Source organism: Siphateles boraxobius, unplaced genomic scaffold (assembly GCF_051911475.1).
Source record: "Siphateles boraxobius isolate OS27281-9 unplaced genomic scaffold, OSU_SipBor_1 66, whole genome shotgun sequence".
NCBI lineage: Eukaryota > Metazoa > Chordata > Actinopteri > Cypriniformes > Leuciscidae > Siphateles > Siphateles boraxobius.
In genome coordinates, this window is record NW_027509193.1 from 17,732,826 (window position 1) to 17,755,883 (window position 23,058).

A 23,058-nucleotide genomic window follows, 5' to 3' on the forward strand; every position below is an offset into this window, starting at 1 on the left:
CAACAGTGACCCCATTTACCCTGATCTTTTAACCCCAGTCAGACACCTGCTGATGGAGTGTGTGAATGTATTTGTTTGTGTGAGGACAGCACTGGTGGTGAGCCATGCCGTTCTGTGCCAGACATAATTTAAATGGTTTAAAAAAAAAAAAACATATGCTGAAATAAAATATTTTCTGGTTCATTAATTTATCGTTTTACTCTAAACATTGATTTTATGGTTTACTAAAAAAAATACATTAATTTTGGTTTATGAATAAATTCTTATATTCATAAATTCAAAATACAAGCACTCTAAGTTCTTATCTCTCAGTTAATTTCTCTCTTAAGACTTTTTTTTTTTTAAACTGGATGATCTGTTGTAATCCTCTAAATAATGAAGTGTGACCTATCTGCTTATTCGGGTGAGAATCTGAAAGAGAGGTGGGTAAAAACGCAAGGGATTATAAACATTGTTATTAAGATACATAATAATAATAAAGATTTTTAAATAAATGTATATGTGATAAAGATTAAAAAAAAATCTCTATTTTTTATTCTAATAAATAAATGGGGGGGGGGGGGGAATCAACATTCTATATATATAGGATGTTGATTTTTTTTTACCCATTTATTTGTCTTGAGTTTTTAATCTAGATTTTATATTGAAGCAATATAATGGGGCAAGGAATAAGCATAAAGTGGGCATTTGGCAAAGAACAATACTTCAAACTCAGAATATCATAAACTCAATTTCAATGTTTTATTTTATTTTAAAGATGCTTTAGCTATATGAAAATGGGTAATGTTAAAAATTAACAAAATAACTAATATGACCGCTCTTGCTACAATGCGTGCAAAATAGTAGTGCAAAGCATTATATTCTGTCACTGCATGTAACAGGAAAGAAAGGGAAAAATGAGTGAGGGAGAGACAAAAAAACATTAAAAGAAAGTAAAAAATATACAATATCATACAACACACAAAGAATAACATGGAATTCGGGACTGCAAGTAGTGGATCAAACAATTAGATATCTAATGCTCATAAATGCATAAAATATTAACAGATAAAATATGAGCTGCGACTATAATAGGCACACTAGAAGCAGATTTCTCTCTGTTCTATGACTCTGTCTGCAATGCCCAAAGTCATTCACACATCACTTTGAACAGCATGTCGAAAATACTCGGCCCTTCTTAGGAAAGTACAGTTTGAAACAGTCAGCTGATCTCCTTTTTATTAGGTTGCTGCAGATCTAGATTTCAATCTCTGAATTCACCATGTTTTATAAATACAATCATCATTTTTGGAATATTCATCATCATATTTCAGCTAAGATCATCTGTTCCCCTTCTGCCGATCCACTTCTGGGATTAGGGGTACGTAGGAGGCGGGCGCTGTGCTGTCTGCCCGTTAAACGGCTGGCATGAAGTGGCTCCTCTGGCCTCTGAATGAGCGACAAGGGTGTCCGTCTCTCTGGGCTCTGAGTCGGGACTCTCTTCTGCTGAGCTTGATGGGACACGCAGCCCAATAACTTCTTGCACCTTTGAAGGCAGCTCCTGAGAATGGAGAAGTTAAGCATTATATAGCATCCATGACAATGGTTATTTTTTTAAGAGCATTTCAGCAGCAGTCATATCCGTCCCATCTCACCTTGCAGTGTGCCAGCTGCAAATAAATAGCCTCTGCTCCACAGAGTATTGACTGCAGATCCAGCTTCATGGTCAGCTCATTAATGTGCTGTAAACACACAGACACACACAGACACACACACACACACACACACACAAAATAAATCAACTAACTTACTCTATATGTCATTTTCCTGATTCCGCTTTACGTCTCAACGGGCTAAAATGCTTTCATACACACCTTAAGTATAGAGTTAAAATCATGATTTGAACCAATCAGCTCCCCTTTTTGTGACTCGAGAATAGAGCAGGCCATAAGTAAGTGGAAGTTTTCACAAGGCAGACGAGTCCACAGGACCTGCAAAACATGGGAAACAGTCTCATTATTGTTAACTGAAACTATAGATCACTGCAGTGATGATTTATTTTTATAGGCCAACCCGGAAGTTAGCATTACACTGGTTCCCTCGACAGAAACCTAATAGGATTTTGCATAGGCTTTAGAATTATTGCAAAAAATAAACTATGATCAACAAAAGTGTATAATACTTACACATTAAAAGCTATTTAAAATATTGATATATACGATTTTTGTACTATTTGTACTAAGGTATTGTCTGGTACTCAAGGGAGTACCTGGAGATGTCGTCATTACTTTCTTCCTGACTGTACTCCACACTATAACACTATTTGTTCACTGTAGAAATGATATATAGGTTCATCTTTGTTAAAGCCATATTTTTTATTTTATTAACATTAATGACACAAAGGGACAGCAGCCTAATATTCCTGCTGTCGTCCAAGACAGAATGCACACACCGAATATACTGACACACATCCACTTTCTTTCTCAACTGTTCACTTATGACATAACCGAGAAAATACTTGCGGAGATGGGTTTTTTGACAATTTTGTGTGTGTGTCCGTTCAAGCGCAAGTAAACGGAAAAGAGGAATCAATTTGGTGTTCGAGCGCTGTCTGAAACGCCTTTCTCTCTCTCTCTCTCTCTCTCTCTCTCTGCAGTCCCGATTTCAACCTCTTCTTTTGCGTTTAAAATCGTTTGAATGTGTAAACTGGCAAGACAAAACACGTCCAAATGATACACTTTCACTCCGTGAATCACATGCGTGCAGAACCCTGGGGCCTGACCCGTATGGATCACAGACCCCTAATAATTAGTGAATACGCTTATCATCATGATTGTGATCTTACCAGAGATGGAGAAAAGTCCTACTCCAGTTAGTAAACTTGTTCCTGTCCCCAAAAATGTCCCCTCTTTAATATGTAATATTTGAATATAGCAAATAAAAATTAGGAATCAAAACAGTGCCGCTTTTGTGCATGTAAATATAATGTGATTGTAAATCACCTTTAAGCTAATTCAACTAGAGAAAACAGAAAACAATGTACATTCACATGCTGTATTGTGGTTTATATATCGGAGTCATTATAATATGCTAAAATATATTAATTCAATTTATAAACATGTTATTTATGATGATTATTTATGGTGTGTGCATTTTTATTTTTTTAAAATGCCTTATGATAAAATGTGTTTTGTTTTTTACATTCACATTTATATGGAAAAAAATAATTTGAATCAATACTTGATATTTGAATAAAAAATTCTACTAAAAATAGTAGAATATAAACATAATTAAAGTTAGGGCTGGGTATCGATTCAGATGTCCCGATTCGATTCCCATTCACAAGATCTCAATTCGATTCGATTCACTGATTTTTATTATTCCATTTTCACTGGCCCCACCACAAAGTAATAAATAAATAAAATAGTATTTTTTGTTGTTTTTGACACATGCATTGTATCCTTGTTTTTTAATAAATAAGGTTATGACACCAAAAATCTTAGATACCAGTGAAATTTAACAATTCTCGATTCCAATTTCAATACCAGAGCTAAAACTACTAAGATTAGATAAGATCAAAGATTATTAAAAAACAAGCAAATAGTTAATAAAAAAAAAAAAAAATAATAATTAAACTACTAACAATCATACAAATAAATAAATACAATAGAACAAAGATACAAATGAAATAATCAGTGCTTTTAAGGTTTTTCAGGTAACAGTTCTCAGGTACAGAAATTGTAATCGAATGTAAAATAGCACTGCAATCTTTACTGTACAAATTAAATATAGGTTAATCCATATTAAAGTTACAAAAACGTTATTAAGTGAAGAGATTTACATCGATTTACAGCGAAAGCGTAATACTTGACCTTGATTCAGAATGCAATGACCAATGTGGAAGCGCAGAGGATAGAGCAAAACAAAACACCAGTCACGAATTAGAAGTCTAAAACGAAAATTTTTAAAGAGAAATGTCGGAGGAGCTTGAGTTTGTTACACAGCCGTTTGTTTGAACCGCAAGAGGCGTCTAAACTTACGCTACTCCTACATTGTCAAGTGTTACTCTTTTGGCGCAAGTTGATGCGTACGGCCTTCTGTCGGAAACTATTTATTTTAGTCGATAAAGTTTTAAATATGGATATTTTTCTTACACGAACACATCGCTTCACTTCAGAAGGCCTTTATTAATATTACTTTTATGTTGGATAGATGCACTTTGATGGATTTCAAAAAATATACATCCATTCACTGCCATTATAAAGCTTGGAAGAGCCAGGACATTTTTTAATATAACGCTGATTGTATTCGTCTGAAAGAAGAATGTCATATACACCAAGGATGACTTGAGGGTGAGTAAATCATGGGCCAATTTTAATTTTTTGGTGAACTATTCCTTTAATTACGGTAGTTATGGCGTGATGTCTGCGAGAACAAGGTGCGTGGGGGTATGTAAAAACAAACTTTAACAGGAAGGTATTGAAAGGTACTGAAAAGATACCTTTAATATATCTTTTTTTATGTTAATTAATTCATAGAAATACCAATTTCTATGCAATCTTACCTCCCAAAGACTCAAGATGTCTTCAAAAGAGAATTCTCTCTTAAACCAAATCAGTAACCATCGGAAACAGAAACAAAGTGAACCACTGTCCTGAGAGTCTGGGAGAGAAAACCACAACAAATATTAAACATATCATGATATATATATATATATATATATATATATATATATATATATATATATATATATATATATATATATATATATATATGGGTTAGGTTTAAAAATATTTAAAAAAATATATTTTATTATTATTTTTGTTTACATTTATAGAGAATGAGTGTTTGTATTTACCCAGGTAGTCACACAGCTCTGGGTCGAGTGCCCTCAGTAGGAGGCTGAGCTGAAGGAGCTGCTGTTTCATGGCCTCCTGAGACTCTTCAAAGTTTTGGTGCTAAAGTCAGAGAAAGACTTAATGCATGAATTGAATAACACACAAATGAAAAACAAGAGTGTTTACTGACCAGTAGATCCATGAAGCCTGTCAAACACCAGAAGGACTCCACCTCATTCTGGGTAACAAAGAGGAGAGGAGACAGAAGGTCGCTCATCCCCTGGACATAACCTACAGGGCAAAGTGAGAGAGTGATGAAGTGAGATAGCAGCATCCTCTAGTGGTCGGTAGGTGGAATTAAAATGACACAAGTGAATTGCACATACCTAGATCAAAGTTATACATGCAGTACGTCATTAGTACATCATTTAGCAGAGCAAGCCCTGGGTTCTCGTTCCCAGAAAAGAAGGAATTGTGTCTGTCTGTTCGATTCACATCCCGTTCTGTCAAATCAGAGAGTAGGATCAAATCAGATGTAGAAAGTCACCAGTTAGACTTGCTGTACGATTTATGACACAGCTGAACGTACCTATGAGGCTACGGTATCCTCGGAAGAGAGAGTTCCTCATCTCCTGCTCTTCACTGACTGATTTCCACTGAACCTTCATCCTGAAATATTCATCCCTGAAGAGGAAAAGAACGAATGGAAACATCTCATAAAATATTGATTTTTAGAGGTGTTAGAAAGATTTAAAAAGAGGGTACAAGTTCAAAGTGGTAAAAATATGCATATGCACCATTGTTCAAATGATTGGGGTTAGCAAGATTTTTTTTTAAAGAAATTAATACTTTTATTAAGCAAAGATGCATTAAATTGATCGAAAGTGACAGTGCAGACATTTATAATGTTACAAAAAAAAACAACAACATTCAAATAAATGCTGTTATTTTTATTCTGAATTCTAATAAGAAATGTTTCTTCAGCAGCAAATCAGCATATTAGAATGATTTTCTCAAGGATCATGTGACACTGAAGACTGGAGTAATGATGAAATTACATGTTGAAATATTAAAATAGAAAACAGTTATATTAAATTGTTCAAAATTTAAAGTTTGATCAAGTGAGCAGTGAGCACAGCCTTCTTTCAAAAACATTTTTTAAAAATCTTACCAACCCCAAACTTTTGAGCAGCAGTGTGCATATCCTGTGCTAAGCTTAGGTCTAAAGTGATCATGAGAATACTAAAGAAAAAGGACACAGGAAACCACAACAGCTGCAAATAGCTCACACTGGGTTGAGAGAACAAATACAGTATGTAAATTTGGACACCTATGTGGTTTGAGACAAAAAAACAAAGCATGTTCAGCTTACGTTTTGACCCTAAGGATGTCCTCTCTCTCGCTGCTTGTGCTGTTCCATGGGTAGAACCCCAGTAAGAACTTCCATACCTCCTTCCGCAGAGATGGAACAATGCCCTAGAAAAAGCAGAAACGTTTTTATTTAATGGAAACTCCATTGGTTTGTGGCATGCAGGTTTAAGAAAAGATAAGTGAAACATAGACACACCCCTCTAAACACTAGCTCCTTGACCCTCTGTGGATCTGTGACACGGCCCTCTGGATCCAAAAACTGATCCCAATCATCCAAAGGCTTTCCTCTTTTGACCTCTGGTCTGGGACCAAGCTCCGCTCCCTGATGGAATATCATTTTTTTTTCATGCTTAAACACTAAATCAACGTTTATAGATAAGACAGCCAGAATCCACTGAGACTCACACAGGTAATGAGCTCAAAGCCTGGCTCCTCATCTGCTGGATGTGGGAAATGGGCGTCCTGAGGTGAACGGTTACTGTGGGGCGACTCTGGATGTCTAAGTGTTCCCCGGAAGAAGTTAGTCACTTTGGAGAAGCCCCCAAATGTGGTCGCATAAGGGTCCTGAATGAACCTCTGTATATACAACCAATCAGATGGCATGTTTACAGGCCCGTGCTTATGGCTTTAGCCACACTAAAAACACAATAAATATGACTTACAGAGACAAGGTCTGCACTGGTATCATCAAATAGGTGCAGCTCATCAAATGACTGCGACAGGGCCCCAGAGTCATGTGGGTATGCCAGGAAGAGCCTACCATCCATCGGGGATCTTAGAGCAGAATGTGTCACATGAGTATGTAACTGCATAGGTACTAAAAGGCAAAAGGGTTGGTTGCAAAAAGATATATTAGCAAGCCACTCACGGGGCCAGTCTGATGTAACGCTGCATGGCTTTTAGCAGCTCTCTAGTTCCCCCTCGACGGAAATGCAAAGGTGGGAGAGGATCACCCCCTCTGCTGGTCAGCACCAAGAAGTTTCTTCCCAGTGAGAAGCGAGCTCTCCGAAGGGAGTACAGTTCCGACAGGGGCAGAGAGAATGAGCCCCACTGACCTGCCAAAAGTTGGAGGACATCAACATTTGAAAGCATGTTTAAAATGCAAGTTTCATCATCGGACAAGTACCAGTTTAGCACAGTACCTGTTTCTCTGACCGGTGCCAGTTCTTGCCGTCTGTCCGGCTTGACTCTACTGATGACGGCCCAGTCTGGCTCATAGCCTGGGTCAAACTTCGTTTCCTCTTCCCCTCCTTCGCCATCCTTTCAAGAAACAGAATGTAATGAGAGATTAAGAGAGAAACAGGGGTTTAGGTGGCATAGAATACCATTGAAAAGTTTTGGGTTGGTAAGATTTTTCCATGTTTTTCAGAGAAGTGTCTTATGCTCACCATGGCTGCATTTTTTGTAATTCAAAATACTGTAAAGAAACAGTAATACAGTGAAATATTACAATTTAAAATAAATTTTCTATTTGAATATATTATATGATTTATAAGCTGAATTTCAGCATCATTACTCTTACATTACATTTTCAGTGTAACATGATCCTTCAGAAATCATTCTAATCTGATGATTTGAAACTCAAGAAACATTTCTTATTATTATCAATGTTAAAAACAGTTGTGCTGCTTAATATTTTTGTGGAAAACATGATGCAATTTTTCAATATTCTTTGATGAATAGAAAGATCAAAAGAACAGCCTTTATTTTAAATTGAAATCTTTTGTTGCTGCCACATTTGGTCATTTTTGACCAATTTAATGTGTCCTTGGTAAAATAAAGTATTAATATCCTTCAGCCCCCAAAAAAACCTTACTGACCCCGAACTTTTAAATGGTAATGTTCTTGAACATGTTAAAGCCTGAAGTGCGCATTCGATAGACACTTTAATATCCCATGAGGCCACAGGAGAGGATTTAAGAATGGAAACGAAGCAACGCAATTGATGCTGGTAGGTCACGTAACAGTAACGTGGCAGATCTTGTACGTCCCAATTTCATTCATACTACCCACATTCATATATAGAACATATTTTTTAACGGTCGCCAAGTTCAAACTCAAATGTAATACCTACTCAGACAGTATGCGATTTCAGACACAGCGTGAGTGTTCCTGTACTTGAAGAACACCTACATCCTTCTCCAGTCATTCTCTTACCAACCTTTTTGGTGTAGAAGACAGCAGGAGCATTTCTCCCATCATCCTCAACAGGGCTCCATTCTAGTGCTGGTTCTCCATCCTGTAAGAGTTTAACCGTCACAACAGCCTTTAAATACTCTTAGGTTTTGTAAATGTTATTAATAGGTATTCCTAAAGACAAAAGTATTTATTAATATCATATAACATCATTAATAATATATTATATAATAATTAAATATAAACATATAATAAGCGTTTAATAATAACATTTGATAATCCTGATACTGTCTGTTGGTCATACCCGCTCAACTATCCGGATAAAGCCGGGGATGGTTGTGTCCTGATTGCTCCTCTTGGCATTGGTGTGGAGGTAAACTCCCTCCTTCTCAAAGATCAGCTGATGAATGACATAATATAATCACACTTTTACAGTAGGAATGCCAACAAAAGCTATAGATAGAAACAAGATGTTAAGAGTCCTACAGTTTTGATCATATCAACAGCACTAAACAGATTTAAATAATTTAAATTGTTAAATTTAGCAATTTTTCGTTATGAGCATATCTCTCCAGTTAACCGGTTTAACCAGTAGCAGCTAACGTCCTTCAAAACATTTGCCTTGCTGAACGTGCTACCCAATGGGCGACAGTGGTATTTGAAATCAGGCCATCATAAAGACATGACAGTGACTAAACCGTCAGGCTTGCTTGAACAGCGTCAGTCAGTCACCAGCCAGAGCTATCGCTAACTAGCCCCAGCTGTAGAAAACTGTCTTATCCAGTGACAATAGATGCGTGAAAAGTTAAAATCGGTATATATAGTTTTGGGTAGTATAATGTCACATGTGACATCGTCGATCTAAACTTGAGGTTATTGACAAACACTATCACTACTCACCTTGTGACTCTCTTGCTTCGCCTCCATTCCTCCCCCTGTGTGTTCATGTAGATTGACCAAAACAATCGCACTTCCGTTTTTTTTCTGGAAGACACCGCCCACCTCCTCATCAGCCAATCAGATACTCAGACATAATGACGTTTCTTTGGTGCTGCAAGTGAGAGCCACTTGTTTATTTGTGCGATCAGATTGTATTTAATTTTCTATGGAAGAATCGTGTGCACTACATTCGTAAATTTGTTGTTAAAAATTCGCTTAAAAATGATGGCCTTGATTTTAAATAATACCCTCAAAAATGATTTGGTTACATTTTTGTTTTACCGACTTGGGGGCCTTTCCTTTTTACTAACTTTACTAATGATTATAACACTGAGAAATTGCCAGTGAAACTGTCTGCCTTTCATGCTTAATCTTTTTTGACTTGGAAACTGATCTACAAGCACAACTTTTCTCTGCAACGTTATTTTATTTCGAATAACCGTTGTATTTTGTAAACACAAAAGTATTTTTTTTAAAAGCTGGTGTGATAAGGGTATTGTTTTAATTTGTCATTTGTTTAACACTCAAGGATACCTTATGACGTATGACGAGTTTCTTTTGCACTTTAATTTTCCTGTGACTCCCAAGGAATTTTCTCTTGTATTTTCTGCAATCAATTCTGGAATCATTTCCTTTTGTAGAGATGTGTTGTCATCGGTTGATATGCCCATAATTAACCCAACTGATAAAGAATGTGGTAAAATTTGTTTTGTGTAAATACGTTCGTATAAACGTCTATGTTTAATAAGGAAAAGGTACCCTTTAATTTTTGGATATTTAAAGTATGATAACAGTGTGAATAAGGAGGCTTTTGTTAATTTTATTAGTCCAATTTCACATTCATAAGTGTAAGTTTTCTAACAAACACGCTTTTCTCAGTAGTCCTTAAATTATTTGAAAATGACTTTTCTACTATTCAATCTAGTACAAATGGAAAAGCTATTAAAGGACAAGTTCTGTATTTACACTTAAAGCCCTGTTTTAAGATCGTTTCTGATGAAATAGAACGGTTAAGACTGAAATTTGGACAAACGCTGCTGTCCCGAGAATTTTCGGAACGGCCGCGTCTAACAACTCTTGTAGGAAGGAGAGAATCACTGATACCTCACATGACTGAGGTTCAAAGTATCGAACCGAGCACCAGCCGGAGAACATTGACCATTTCAGGGCAGAGACGCCTGGCAGACGGGGCTCTAGCCTCAGTAATCGTGTTCATGACCTTCACAGGGAGTTCCCCGGGTACAGTTGAGGGCCACACATGTAGTCATAAGTTGGGACAAGGGTGCCAGATCGTCCCTTTCGCCTGTGTGAGGAGATCTCTCCTCAGTGGAAGAGGCCATGGGACTTTGTCCACCATCTGAACCAGCTCTGGAAACCGCGGTCTGGACTTCCAGAGGTGGGCCACTAGGAGGAATGGGCATCCCAGTTCTCTGACCCGTTTCCCAGAACTATGACCTGGGGGATCATGGAAAGGCAAGGCAAGGCAAGGCAAGGCAAGTTTATTTATATAGCACATTTCATACACAATGGTAATTCAAAGTGCTTTACATAGAAGAAATTAAAATAATCAAAAGAAATCAGATTAATTAAAACAGTTTAGAATAAAAGATAAAATACAGAAATAATCACATGAAATCAGAGTAATTTAAAACATAAAATAAAATACAGTGCAAACAGTCGGACACACAGTGGCACAGTGCTCATTCAGTAAATGCACAGCTAAACAGACGGTTTTGAGTCTGGATTTGAATGTGACTACTGTAGGAGCACATCTAATCTCTTCTGGAAGCTGGTTCCAGCTGCGGCTGGCATAATAGCTAAAAGCACACTCGCCATGCTTAGAGTGAACCCTTGGTATTTCTAGCCGATTTGATCCTAATGATCTGAGTGATCTGTTGGGTTTATATTCAGTGAGCATATCTGCAATGTATTGAGGTCCTAGGCCATTGAATGATTTATATACCAGTAATAATACTTTAAAATCAATCCTAAATGTAACTGGCAGCCAGTGTAAAGACCTGAGGACTGGTGTGATGTGTTCATATTTTCTGGTTCTGCTCAGAATCCTAGCAGCAGCGTTCTGTATGAGCTGCAACTGTCTTATGGTCTTTTTGGGAAAGCCAGTGAGAAGTCCATTACAATAATCCACCCTACTGGTGATGAAAGCATGCACAAGTTTTTCTAAGTCTTGACTGGAAACAAAGCATCTAATTCTTGCCATATTTTTCAGGTGATAGTATGCTGATTTAGTTATTGCTTTGACATGACTACTGAAACTAAGGTCTCACTCTAGAGACACACCCAGATTCCTGACTTGATTTTTAGTTGTTTGACCCCTAGACTGAAGGTATGCGTTCACCTTGAGAACTTCATCTTTGTTTCCAAACGCAATGACTTCAGTTTTGTCTTTGTTTAACTGAAGAAAGTTTTGGCACATCCAATTGTTTACTTCATCAATGCATTGGCAAAGGGAGTCAATGGGGCTGTAATCGTTAGGCGATAGAGATAAGTAGAGCTGTGTGTCGTCTGCATAGCTATGGTAAGCGATTTGGTTCCTTCTCATTATTTGGCTCATTGGGAGCATGTGCAGGTTGAATAGGAGTGGCGCAAGAATTGAGCCTTGAGGGACTCCGCATGTCATGGATGTCCACTCAGACTTATGGTCTCCTATACTCACATAATAACCTCTGACTCCTAAGTATGACCTGAACCATTTTAGGACTATACCAGAAAGCCCGACCCAGTTTTCCAGCCTGTCAAGAAGTATTTTGTGATCGACAGAGTCAAATGCAGCACTGAGGTCGAGTAGTACCAGCACTGATAATTTGCCTGTATCAGTATTTAAGCGAATATCATTTATTATCTTTATGAGCGCGGTCTCTGTACTGTGGTGCGGTCGGAAACCAGATTGAAAATGGTCAAAGTATCCATTCGAGCTTAAGAATTTGTTCAGCTGATTGAAGACAACTTTTTCAATGATCTTGCCTATGAAAGGAAGATTTGAGATCGGTCTATAGTTGTTTAATATGGTCTTATCCAGATTGCTCTTTTTAAGGAGGGGCTTGACAACATCAGTTTTCAGGGAGGTCGGAAAACTCCCAGAGAGAAGTGAGGCATTTACCACTTCCAGGAGATCTGCTTCTAAGCTGTGTAACACATTTTTGAAAAAAGATGTGGGAAGTGCGTCAAGGGCGCAGGTTGATGTTTTTAGGTGCTGTACGGTTTCTTCCAAAATTTTGCCATCAATTTCTTTGAAATCAGACATGTTGACTACTTTCTCAGGCTGTTGTCTGATCTGTCTGACCCCAGCGCAACTCAAGGATGAGCTGATCACCTTTCTGATATTATTGATTTTCTCAGAGAAGAAAGAAGCAAACTCACTGCACTTTCTCACTGAGAGCATTTCACTGGGAATCTGGCTTGGGGGGTTTGTCAGTCTCTCTACAGTAGCAAAAAGAGTGCGCGTGTTGTTTATATTGCTGTTTATAATATTCGAGAAGAAAGTCTGTCTAGCTTTGCCTAGTTCCTTATTGAAAGCATGGATGCTGTCTTTGTAGATGTTATAATGGACTACAAGTTTTGTCTTCCGCCACATGCGCTCTGCTTTTCTGCATTGTCTTTTCATATTTTGCACTGCTGTTGAGTTTCTCCAAGGTGCTTTTTGTCTGGCACTCTACTTCCTGACTTTCACAGGAGCAATATCATCAGTTACACTTTTAACTTTTGAGTTAAAAGAATCAAGGAGAAAATCAACAGAGTCAGCAGATATGCTTGGTGTTAAAGATATAGCCTTCATAAATAGTGCACTAGTGTTCTCATTTAAGCATCTCTTCTCGACAGACACAGATCTAGCTTCAATGGCAGGAGAGATCAACATGTCAAAGAAAATACAGAAATGATCAGACAGTGCTACATCCTTAATAACAAACGATTAAATGTTTAGACCCTTACTGATAAGTAAATCTAGAGTGTGTCCATGATTTTGTGTGGGTCCATGTACATGCTGAGTCAGATCAAAGGTTTTTAAAACAGTTTTGATTTCATTTGCCATATTGGTTTCTGCATGATCTATGTGAATGTTAAAATCTCCAGCTAAGGCAAAACAGCCAACCTAAGAGGAAATTGTTGATAACAGTTCTGTAAAGTCCTCAGCAAAAGCTGGAGAGTATTTTGGAGGCCTGTAAACTGATAAGTAAAATTCGTGGAGCAACTTTTAACACAATACCCAGATATTCGAAAGACGGGTAATTACCAAATTATATTTGCTTACATTGATAGACATCGTTAAAGAGAGCAGCTAAACCCCGACCTCATGACAGCTCTGCAGACACTCATAAAAGTAAAGTTAGGAGGGGATGTTTCATTGAGGACTGTTGCACTGTAGCTGTCTTCTAGCCAAGTTTAATTTAGAAACATAAAATCCATGTTGTATGTGGTTATTAAGTCATTGACTAGAAGTGATTTATTTTTAAGTGAGCGGATGTTTAAAAGGTCTAACTTAACAGTCTTACTTTTTGTCACCACAGAAATGTTAGTTTGGCGTGTAATAGGCACCAGATTAGATGGGTTTGCTGTACGGCCTTTGAAGGCCTTAGACTTTCTTATCATGTAATCGAACAGCAATAGAGAAAGATACAGGCACACTGGGTTCCCGCTTGTTCTGTAAACATTTGAGAAAGTTACTGTTATCAGTGGGGACCCGACACATATTACTGAAAGCTGGTATCAGTTGTTTTTGGTTCACCTTGAGGCGCTGGAGGAGGGTGTGGGGCTGTGGCGCTGTGGCAGAGGCCGAAGAGCTCTCACAGGAGGAGGGGGAGGGCGAGCGGGGCTCACAGGCTTTGGTGGTTGAGGGGCCTGCCATTTTTTGGTTGATATCTGAGGGCTTGCAACAGAAAAGTGGACAAAAAAAATTGACCAGAGAAAACCAAAGACTACAGCACAATCCCAGACGTAGTACTGAAGGAAAATTAAAATTGAGCAGAAGTACGTAGGGCGGAGCCAGGCTAACAGACCCTCTCATCTCCCTATAATAAGGCAATCTCCAATAGCAGTCTCAATCAATTTTGTGATCCATAGACATTAACGTTAGACCTTATTCACGGCAGTGCAAACTTAACTGGAATGAAAGCTAGTATGAGTGATAGACTTGCCTCTCTTTAGTTATTTAATGTGTTTTTGTATTGTTCTGCTTCCGAAACACTGCAAACAATATCTTTCCAAGTAATTTCAGTAGACAAAAAACTCAAGATAACTTGAGCTGTGGAAAATTATAAGTGATCTAGGATCATACAGCTTGAAAAGACTCTCACAGCCTCGCTCTCACATGTCATGGCGCTTCTCTGAATAAGGTCTAAGGTCCTGAATGGTGTTTAAGAAAGGCAGTCAGTCATGTCAGTGAGTAATGCCAGAATTTCAATTCATTTTTTTTTCTCTTTGATGAAAATTGAAAGTTGATTATGCGACACCAACTAATTTTTGTATAGCCTACTGAGTGCCACTATGAACTTTAAGTAGGCTAAAGTCGTTTTAGTCTGCGCCAAAAGCATACTGCACATTGAGTCAAGTAAATCATTGTACATCGTTCATTATCAGCTTCCTTCAACGACACACCTGCTCTCTTATTTGTACTTTCTGCACGTTACCTCTGCAAATGTGTTGATGCATGATCTCGCTCGAAATGTTGCCATGTCCACTCACAACGCGTATTCTGGGGCTTGTTCTTTGCGATTTGCGTTTGCAGATAAATGAGCAGTAGAAGAGGATTGCGTTTTGGGGGGCTTATTCTCAGAATGTCCGTCGAAAAGTCTAGAGAAAAACAGCGTTAAAAATTGAACGATGAATACAATAGAGAAATTAAGATGAATAAATAAATACATAGTTTAAATAATACAGTAGGCCTAGTGAGTAAAAATGTAATATTGTGATTGTCATGTAATAGAAACCCCTGCTTTTTGTGTTTTCTATGCTAATTGACAAAGAAAAGAACGCATGGAAAAATAAATAGGTCGCTTATTTGGTGCATGTTTTTCAGACCATTTGTTTGTTTCTCATGCGCAATCTGGCAACACTGTTTTGCTCCTACTGTAAACAGCGCTGTGCCCGTCGCTGTACTGGAGTCTAGGGGAGAGAGAGAGAGACAGGCACAGGGGTAATAGGCTCCGAACAAAGAGGGCTGAATAAAGTTGGAAGTAAAGGACGATTGTGACAGGCTGGAGGATAGTAAGAGGGTAAGTCAACTAATTGTATTTCTTTTCTCGAAACAACCGGATTGATTATGCAAAACGTTGAAATAGATTTGTAGCTGCATTGCTAGCGCTGGAGCGCACTGGCCTGTCTGTGTATTTCACTTGGCCACTTAACGTTACCAGTGAACTAATCAACAAGCTCTACATCAGTTAATGTCGTAATGCAAATACCCCGCTGTTTAGCCGTAGATTTTGGCAGTTACATAAGCGGACAGTGACAAACAAACAAACGAAAGCAGCAGAAATAATGGTTGTCTGTACGTCATGTTGTCCAGAAAATGCGAGAGACAGACAAGTCCGCTGCATGCAGCTGCACAACAGGCCTCGAAAATTATTTTTAGCGTTTCACAAAGACTGATCCTCGTTTAAACGAGAACGACCCAAACAGACGTGTACGTGTGCTACACGTGCGAGTGAATGGAGGCGTACCTTTAAAGTGAGTGGGGGGGCTCAAAAAAGCATTTGATGAGCCAATTCGAAATAAAAATGCATGTCTATTTTGCCTAAATAAGAATAATTGCATTTTTTTATTGCATGTTTGATTAATGCATATCATCTTTCCTTTTCTAGGTAACATCAGCAAGTGGTGGCGTCCTCCCACCTCTCCCCTAGTTCTCTCATGCTCGCAGACACCGTCATCACCATTTTCAAATGTGCCTCTTCTAACAATCCCGTTAGCATCAACTAAACCAAATTCTCATTACCAAAGAGTTGTTACCACAAAAACACATTTCATAAACAAACATTTCAGCATTCCAAAACAACAAATTCCAAAAACCATTTAATAGAGCCTTAGGTTGTTGTATAAACGCATCATGGCCTCTGTCACCAAATCCTCTCACCCCGAGATCCCTGATAATCACAAGGAGAGTTGGCTGGTGCTGCTTGCTGCCGCTGAGGCTTACAGCCAGACGTCCGGTTGTGATTTGGCTATTTTGACCGCTTATAAAAAGTTCCGTCCCTCCGGGATCGAAGTGGAAGGAACAAGGAATAATGACGGGGGCGGAACTTCTGGAAGCAGAAAGTTTGATTATGCCTATCACGTTTGGGGACAAGGGGCACTGGCTGAGTCGTCACGGCGATACATGGATGACATCGCTGTTCTGCACTCCACCACTGTATTGACGTCACAGAGACACAAACGACTGAATACAGTGGAGGGAGGAGCCAAACTGGGGTTGGATGTGCCGTCTGACAGGCTGGTGAGTGGTGATTCGTGACTGTTGGTGGGTGGGGGGGGGGGGGCACCTTGATCGCAACACCTCATGACTGTGTGTCTTTCCAAAGAGCTGGACTGGAGATGGAGTTGGGACAGTTAGTCCCAATATGAGGCTCTATTCTCAGAGCTACCCATCCATCTACAGCTCAGCAGCTTCCATTGGCCAGCCAGGTGGTCCGCATGGAGAGCGTGAAAGGGAGAAAGCGGCGATGGAGGAACGTGAGAAGGGAAGAGAGAGAACGGAAATTGTGGACTTAGGGGAGGAGGAGGATGATGATGACGAAGAAGAGGAGGAGGAGGAAGAAGAAGAAGATGATTTGGATGGAAGGAGACGTAACCTGAATGAATCGGCAGGTAAGTTCACCTGTTGATGAGATGGTGTTTGTCATTCCTTTAGGTCATTTATGAATTCAAATTCAACTCTCTCTATTTCTCAGGTGTCTTCTCAATGGATGAGGATTCTCTGTCCCGGGACTGTGAGCCCTTTTTTGAGTCTGATGGGGAGGAGGAGAGCACTGATGGTGAATTATTATTATTATTATTATTATTATTATTATTATTTTTATTTTTTTAATGGGGATGTACCAAATTCTGACAAAAGCCAAAAATAACTTTCATGTAATGGCACATTTTTTCATGTTTAGACATTACAGTATTATACTATATAGCATTAAATGTAGATTTATTTAATTATTAGTTTTTTAAAAGATTAGCTTTAATTGGGTGTTAGAAGGTCATCTAAATGTAAAGATAGGGGAAATGAGCATACACAGAAATTTCTTCAGCTTGTTCAAAAGTTTGGTGTCAGTACCTATTTTGCTTTTAAAATAAAATAATACTTTTATTCCGCAAGGACACGTTAAATTGATCAAAAGTGACAATGAAGACATTTGTAATGTTACAGAAAATTTTCAAATTTCAAATAAATGCTTTTGTTTTGATCCTTATTCATCAAATAATCCTGAATACAAATGTATCACAGTTTCCAAAAAAAAAAAAAATTAAGTATCACAACTGTTTTCAACATTAAATAAGAACAATTAAAGTTTTTTTAAGCAGCAAATCTGCATTTTATAATGATATCTGAAGGATCATGTGACACTGAAGATGAGTTCAGATTCTGAAAATTTAGCTTTACCATCACAGGAATAAATAACTTTTTTAAAATATATTAAAATAGAATTAAAGAATTAAATTGTAATATTTCACAATATTACTGTTTTACTGTATTTTTGATCAAATAAAAAGCAGTCTTGAGCATAGAAGACTTAAAATCTCTAATACCAGCTATGTTACCAATATAACATGTATTCATAGTTTAAAATCCTTATTCTGTGATCCCGAGCGATTGGTAATATCATTGAAAGTATAGAAACCCTGTGTGAGAAGCTGTGAGTAAATATAATGACTCTTCATATTTTAAGTGCTGTTCAAAGAGATCATTATCTGAGTTGTGTCTGACACTGGAACATAAATGTGTTTTTATTGCTGTTCATGTATTTATATCTGTTTTTATTGCTGTCAGGCTCTCTGAGTGAAGAAGCCCCTCCCCCTCCCCGTGGCTTGGCAATGGGTCACCTGGCATCTCGCTCGTCTAACCCCATGGCAATGGCTCGTTCACTGCCTGTGTCTGTACCTGTGTGGGGGTACAGGAAAAACCATACCCATCAGGGTGACCCCCATAGTGGAGAACGGGTCAGTTACACATCCGCTTCATACATGCCCTCATCTCAATTCATTTTTTCATTGGCTTTATTGTCATTGCATATAACAACGAAATTTCAATTGCACTTCCCCTGTAGGTGTGCATATAATGACAAGACAGCACTAATACATAAATAAATACATTATAAGAATGATGAAAAGGAAAACAACATAATCATTAAAATGCAGTGCAGGCCAGAGGGCATGAGTTCAGGTGTTTTATAGCATTTGGATAAAAAAATATTCAAAAGTCTAGAAGTGCAACCCTGGAAAGATCTGTAACACCTTCCAGATAGCAACAAAGTGAAGAGGTTGTGACCTGGCTGGGAACGGTCCTGAATTATGTTTTGTGCCCGCTGCAGAGATCTGTTGTGATATATGTCAGTGAGTGTGGGAAGCTGTATGTGAATTATGTTTTGTGCTGATTTCCTAACTCTGTCCAGCGACTTTTTGTCAGCAGTGGTGCAGCTACTAAACCACACCAGAATGTCGTGTGAGATGATACTTTGGACAGAACAGTTGTAAAAGGATAAAAGCAACTTCTGGGAGAGGTTAATTTTGTTAAGTGACCTGAGAAAGTACAGCCGTTGATGAGCTGTCTTCACAAGGGCTGTAGTGTTGGTTGCCCAGGTGATGTCCTGTGAGATATATGTCCCAAGTCCTTAACCCTCAGTGTCTCCATAGATGTAGATCGGGGGAAGGTTGTCCTCCTCCTGCAAAAGTCTACCACCACCTCTTTGGTCTTAGAGGTGTTGAGAGACAAGTTGTTAGTGAAGCACCAGGTGGAGAGTTTTTGGATTTCATCCCTGTATGCAGACTCATCATTGTTGTGAATAAGTCCAACTACAGTGGTGTCATCCGCAAATTTGATAATAGTATTGCTTTCATGAGCTGGGGTGCAGTCGTGAGTGTATAAGATGTAGAGTAAGGGACTCAACATACAACCCTGAGGGGCCCTAGTGCTGAGTGTGAGAACAGAGGAAAGTTGGGAGCCCAGACGATACGTCAGGGGGCGGTCTGTGAGAAAGTCGTGGATCCATCTGCAGATGTTTGTGCTGATGCCCAGTCCATGTAGCTTGGACACCAGTCTCCCAGGGATGATGCAGTTGAATGCAGAGCTAAAGCCAACAAACAACAGTCTTGCATAGGGGCCAGGATGTTCAAGTTGGGTCAGCACACAGTGCAGGGCTGTGTTGATGGCATCCGCGGTTGACCTGTTTGCTTTATAGGCCTCGTCCAGAGTGGAGGCAAGGGAAGCTTTAATGTGATTTAGTAGCAGTCTTTCAAAGCACTTCATGACAGTGGAAGTGAAGGCCACTGGTCTAGTCATTGAAGCTACTCACAGCTGAATTTTTGGGGATCGGCACAATGATGGCAGATTTGAGGCACTTGGGGATGGAACGGGTAGACAGAGAGAGGTTGAAGATGGAAGTGAATAGCTCAGCCAGCTGGTCGGCACAGTCCCTCAACACTCTCCCAGGGATCCCGTCGGGCCCGGCAGGCTTCCTGGGGTTCACGCCAAGAAATGCCCTCCTGACTTCCTCTGCGCTCAAAGAGAATGTCAGGGCATCTGTGGGCAAGAGTGTTATTGGTGTGGCCGATGTTGACTCAGTCCTAGTACCATTCGCCTCAAAACGCGCAAAGAAATGGTTTAGCTCCTCGGCAAAATTGCTGCTGGTACTTGGGTTTGGGCCTTTTGAACCCTTAAAGTTCGTGAGATGTTGGATTCCCTGCCAAATGCGCCGGGGATCCCCCTCGTTTAAGGGTAACTAAACACTAAAACAACTTTTTTTAGTTAATGATCTGTAAGAATGGAGCTTCATAAATGCTGTTCATTGATTCGAGTACATTTTTTGACATTTGGGTTTAAAGTGTTTTAATTCTACAATATATGGTGTAAAAACGTCTGAGTTCTGCCCTCTTCATGTTGAACGATGGCTACTGCAGTTGAATTTTCCTATTGGACGTTGTGGTACCCTCTGACATCAGAGGGTACCAGCTCACCACGCCCTTGCCTACAGAGAGATGCGTCTCAGGTGCACGCCCCCCCCCTCCGATGGGCTCTGCCCACTTTTCCAGCATTTTTCAAATATTGCCAGTGGGTGGAGTCAGGCTCTGACCAGGGGTTTAGTTACCCTTTAAAGTGCCCCTCAATCTTCCTCCTATAGGCCGCTTTTGCTTCCTTGATGCCTGTCTTTAATTTGGATCTGGCGGTGCTGTATATTACGTTTGTGCTGTATATAAGCACAACATTTTTTTTCAACATTTCATTTAAAACATTAAAATAGAAGCTATTTAAATTCTAATAATATTTCACAATATTACTGTTTTTAGCAGGACTCAACTTGAACTACTGACTTAACTTGGTTGTGTTTACTGCTAATTAGACTTGCTTGAGTGATCATCATCAAGTGATGGTAGGGACTTGAGACTAGAACATGTGTGACTTACTCCCAACTCTGCAAATCAGTCACTTTATTAGGTTCCATTTTATTTAGATAACTTCCCATTAGGGGCGATGGGGAAATTTTTGAAACACTGGAAATTTTCATTAAAACTGTATTTAAATAAAAATAATTTTAGGGGCTGGTGAATCTATGTACTAAACATAAAAAGGTGCAATATTATTGTATTATTGACCTAGTTATGGATATAATGTTTTGTTGCCAAGTTCTTTCTGACTATCACCCTTGCTGACATTTTGATAAAATCCAGATGATGATGTTTGGTTAATTTTGTAGAAAATGTTTATTACACTTCTTATTTTGTCATATATAATTACTTTTACATTTGTGTTCAGCTTGATTAAAAGTACTCTTTATTTTAGGTGGGCTGTGCCGATCTGGACCACATAGCTGCCAGTATGAAAGCCCTACTGGTTCCAGGGGCTACAGATGGAACAGAGATGTTTGGAGCACTGCCGCGACCTCGCCTTAACACGGGCGACTTCTCTCTTAAGCATTGAGAGAAGACCGATGTGTGCGTATGTATGTTTGAGCGTGCTTGAGAGCGAGCCGTGAGCTTGTTTGTGTGTGAAAGTGATTTGAACAGAACTGGAGAGTTTAAAAGACACAAGGTTTGATGGATGTTTTTAGCAAAGATGTTGCCAAATCTGAAGCTTCTCCTGCATATCATTAGTATTTCTATGGCGTTGAAAGTGGCAAAACCTTTACCAAACCTTCACATCTGCAGCAGAAGGCGGAGGGTTTAATTAGCATGTCTTAATTGAAGAATTTCTTCTGGCTTTGTCTGGATGGTTGTGGCAGACTTTTGTGCATTTCATTGAGAAACACTAACAGAGCAAATTTCATAACTTCATTACATTACTAATCGTGCCCTGTAACTGTCCTTTGCAGTGTGAGATTTACTGATAGCATATGAGCCTATTTACACACTGAGACACTCGCACATCCATCACCAGAGGAGCATTGTACATTAGCAAACACTACATGTTCTTGGAAATATAGACTACTGTGAATTCAGTAATGTATATTCCATGACAGGATTGCCAACGCTGACTAGATGTTAATGTGAATGCTTGCAAATGATGTAATTCTCTGCCTGTGTGGACTCACTTTTATTGCCGTTACTATCCTGAAGACTTTGTATAAATCAATGCTTCGTAAAGCAAAAAGACAATGAGAGGACAAAGCTTTGAAAAAAATTTTTTTTTGCGATTTTTCACCCACAAATGACTTGTTTCTGCATTATAACTGATTAATGTTCAGATAGTGGATATGAATGCAGGAATATGAGTTGTATAATTGATGATTAGTTTGATAACTTTTCAAAAAATTTTGATAGACTGAAGGATGGGTCAAATATGAGGGTTTACAACACTACATATGTCAACCAGCTGTGTTCATCTTAAACATTTCACAACTGTTCGAGGTTAAGTAAATCCGTTTTGAATAAAAGTTATTTGTTGTCGAAACCTGTCTTATTTTCCTCTAAAAGTTTTTGTCTTGGTGTGGTTGAGTAAGCTGAAGGTCCAACTCTATGAGGAAGGTTTGCTTCCGGTGCCCAGCAGAGGGCGGTGTTGACTTTTTCATGTAGTTTTTGTGTACAGTTACTCCGAGCTGTCCTTAGCGTTTGTTTATGAATTAAGTGACAAATACAACAGAGCCATTCATCTTAAAGGGACAGTTCACCCCCCAAAAAAGGAAAATTCATTAATTACTCACCCTCATGTTGTTCTAAACCCATAAGACTTTTGTTCATCTTCGGAACACTAATGATCTTTTTGATAAAATCTGAGCGCTTTCTGTCCCTTCATTGGCCGCTACACAACTACCACATTGACACTTCAAAAAGTTAATAAAGAGATCGTAAAACTAATCCATTTGAATTGAGCGGTTTATTCCAACATCTGCAGAGACTCGATCACTTTATATGATGAACAGATTGAATTTAGGCTTTTATTTAGGCAGTCCCATTCCCTCTTCAAATGTCAGTTCCATTCATCTCATCTGGTAGTTGCTTGACAGTTTCTTTAGCAAATGTAAAAAAAAATGTAGACATAAATGCGTAAATTACTCTGGATGGTGGTACCACAAGAACACATACATAGAGAAATGTTTTTTCTAGCAAAAAAAAAATCTACTTTTGAATGGCCATCAATAGA

At 38.8% G+C, this 23,058-nt stretch overlaps 2 protein-coding genes across 2 annotated transcripts; one reads left to right on the plus strand and one right to left on the minus strand.

Annotated features, from left to right (window-relative positions):
• Positions 1–719: 719 nt before the first annotated feature.
• tbc1d17 (TBC1 domain family, member 17) lies at positions 720–9,359 on the minus strand. The gene is made up of 17 exons (XM_077212566.1): positions 9,225–9,359; positions 8,629–8,724; positions 8,350–8,427; positions 7,331–7,448; positions 7,057–7,243; positions 6,851–6,962; positions 6,594–6,764; positions 6,385–6,510; positions 6,190–6,293; positions 5,407–5,501; positions 5,204–5,320; positions 5,008–5,108; positions 4,838–4,937; positions 4,544–4,641; positions 1,854–1,970; positions 1,635–1,721; positions 720–1,540 (listed from the first exon to the last, which is right to left on the minus strand). Exons 1-17 carry the CDS (start codon positions 9,249–9,251, stop codon positions 1,355–1,357), a joined length of 1,920 nt encoding a protein of 639 aa, XP_077068681.1. The 5' UTR covers positions 9,252–9,359; the 3' UTR covers positions 720–1,354.
• Positions 9,360–15,319: 5,960 nt separating this feature from the next.
• akt1s1 (AKT1 substrate 1 (proline-rich)) lies at positions 15,320–22,368 on the plus strand. The gene is made up of 6 exons (XM_077212605.1): positions 15,320–15,493; positions 16,082–16,713; positions 16,799–17,084; positions 17,168–17,251; positions 18,256–18,425; positions 21,262–22,368. The coding sequence occupies exons 2-6, from the start codon at positions 16,327–16,329 to the stop codon at positions 21,397–21,399; spliced, it is 1,065 nt and encodes a 354-aa protein (XP_077068720.1). The 5' UTR covers positions 15,320–15,493; positions 16,082–16,326; the 3' UTR covers positions 21,400–22,368.
• The last annotated feature ends 690 nt before the right edge of the window (positions 22,369–23,058 follow it).

What these genes read in the sequence shown, in the direction of transcription:
- akt1s1 (XM_077212605.1), top strand. Translation starts at nt 16,327, where the DNA reads ATGGCCTCTGTCACCAAATCCTCTCACCCCGAGATCCCTGATAATCAC. An exon ending in GGAGGAGGAGAGCACTGATG is followed by an intron (nt 17,252 to 18,255) that starts GTGAATTATTAT and finishes TATTGCTGTCAG; the next exon opens with GCTCTCTGAGTGAAGAAGCC. An exon ending in ACCCCCATAGTGGAGAACGG is followed by an intron (nt 18,426 to 21,261) that starts GTCAGTTACACA and finishes TCTTTATTTTAG; the next exon opens with GTGGGCTGTGCCGATCTGGA.
- tbc1d17 (XM_077212566.1), bottom strand. Translation starts at nt 9,251, where the DNA reads ATGGAGGCGAAGCAAGAGAGTCACAAG. An exon ending in ACATCTTGAGTCTTTGGGAG is followed by an intron (nt 1,971 to 4,543) that starts GTAAGATTGCAT and finishes CATGTTTTGCAG; the next exon opens with GTCCTGTGGACTCGTCTGCC. An exon ending in ATTTTAACTCTATACTTAAG is followed by an intron (nt 1,722 to 1,853) that starts GTGTGTATGAAA and finishes GTGTGTTTACAG; the next exon opens with CACATTAATGAGCTGACCAT.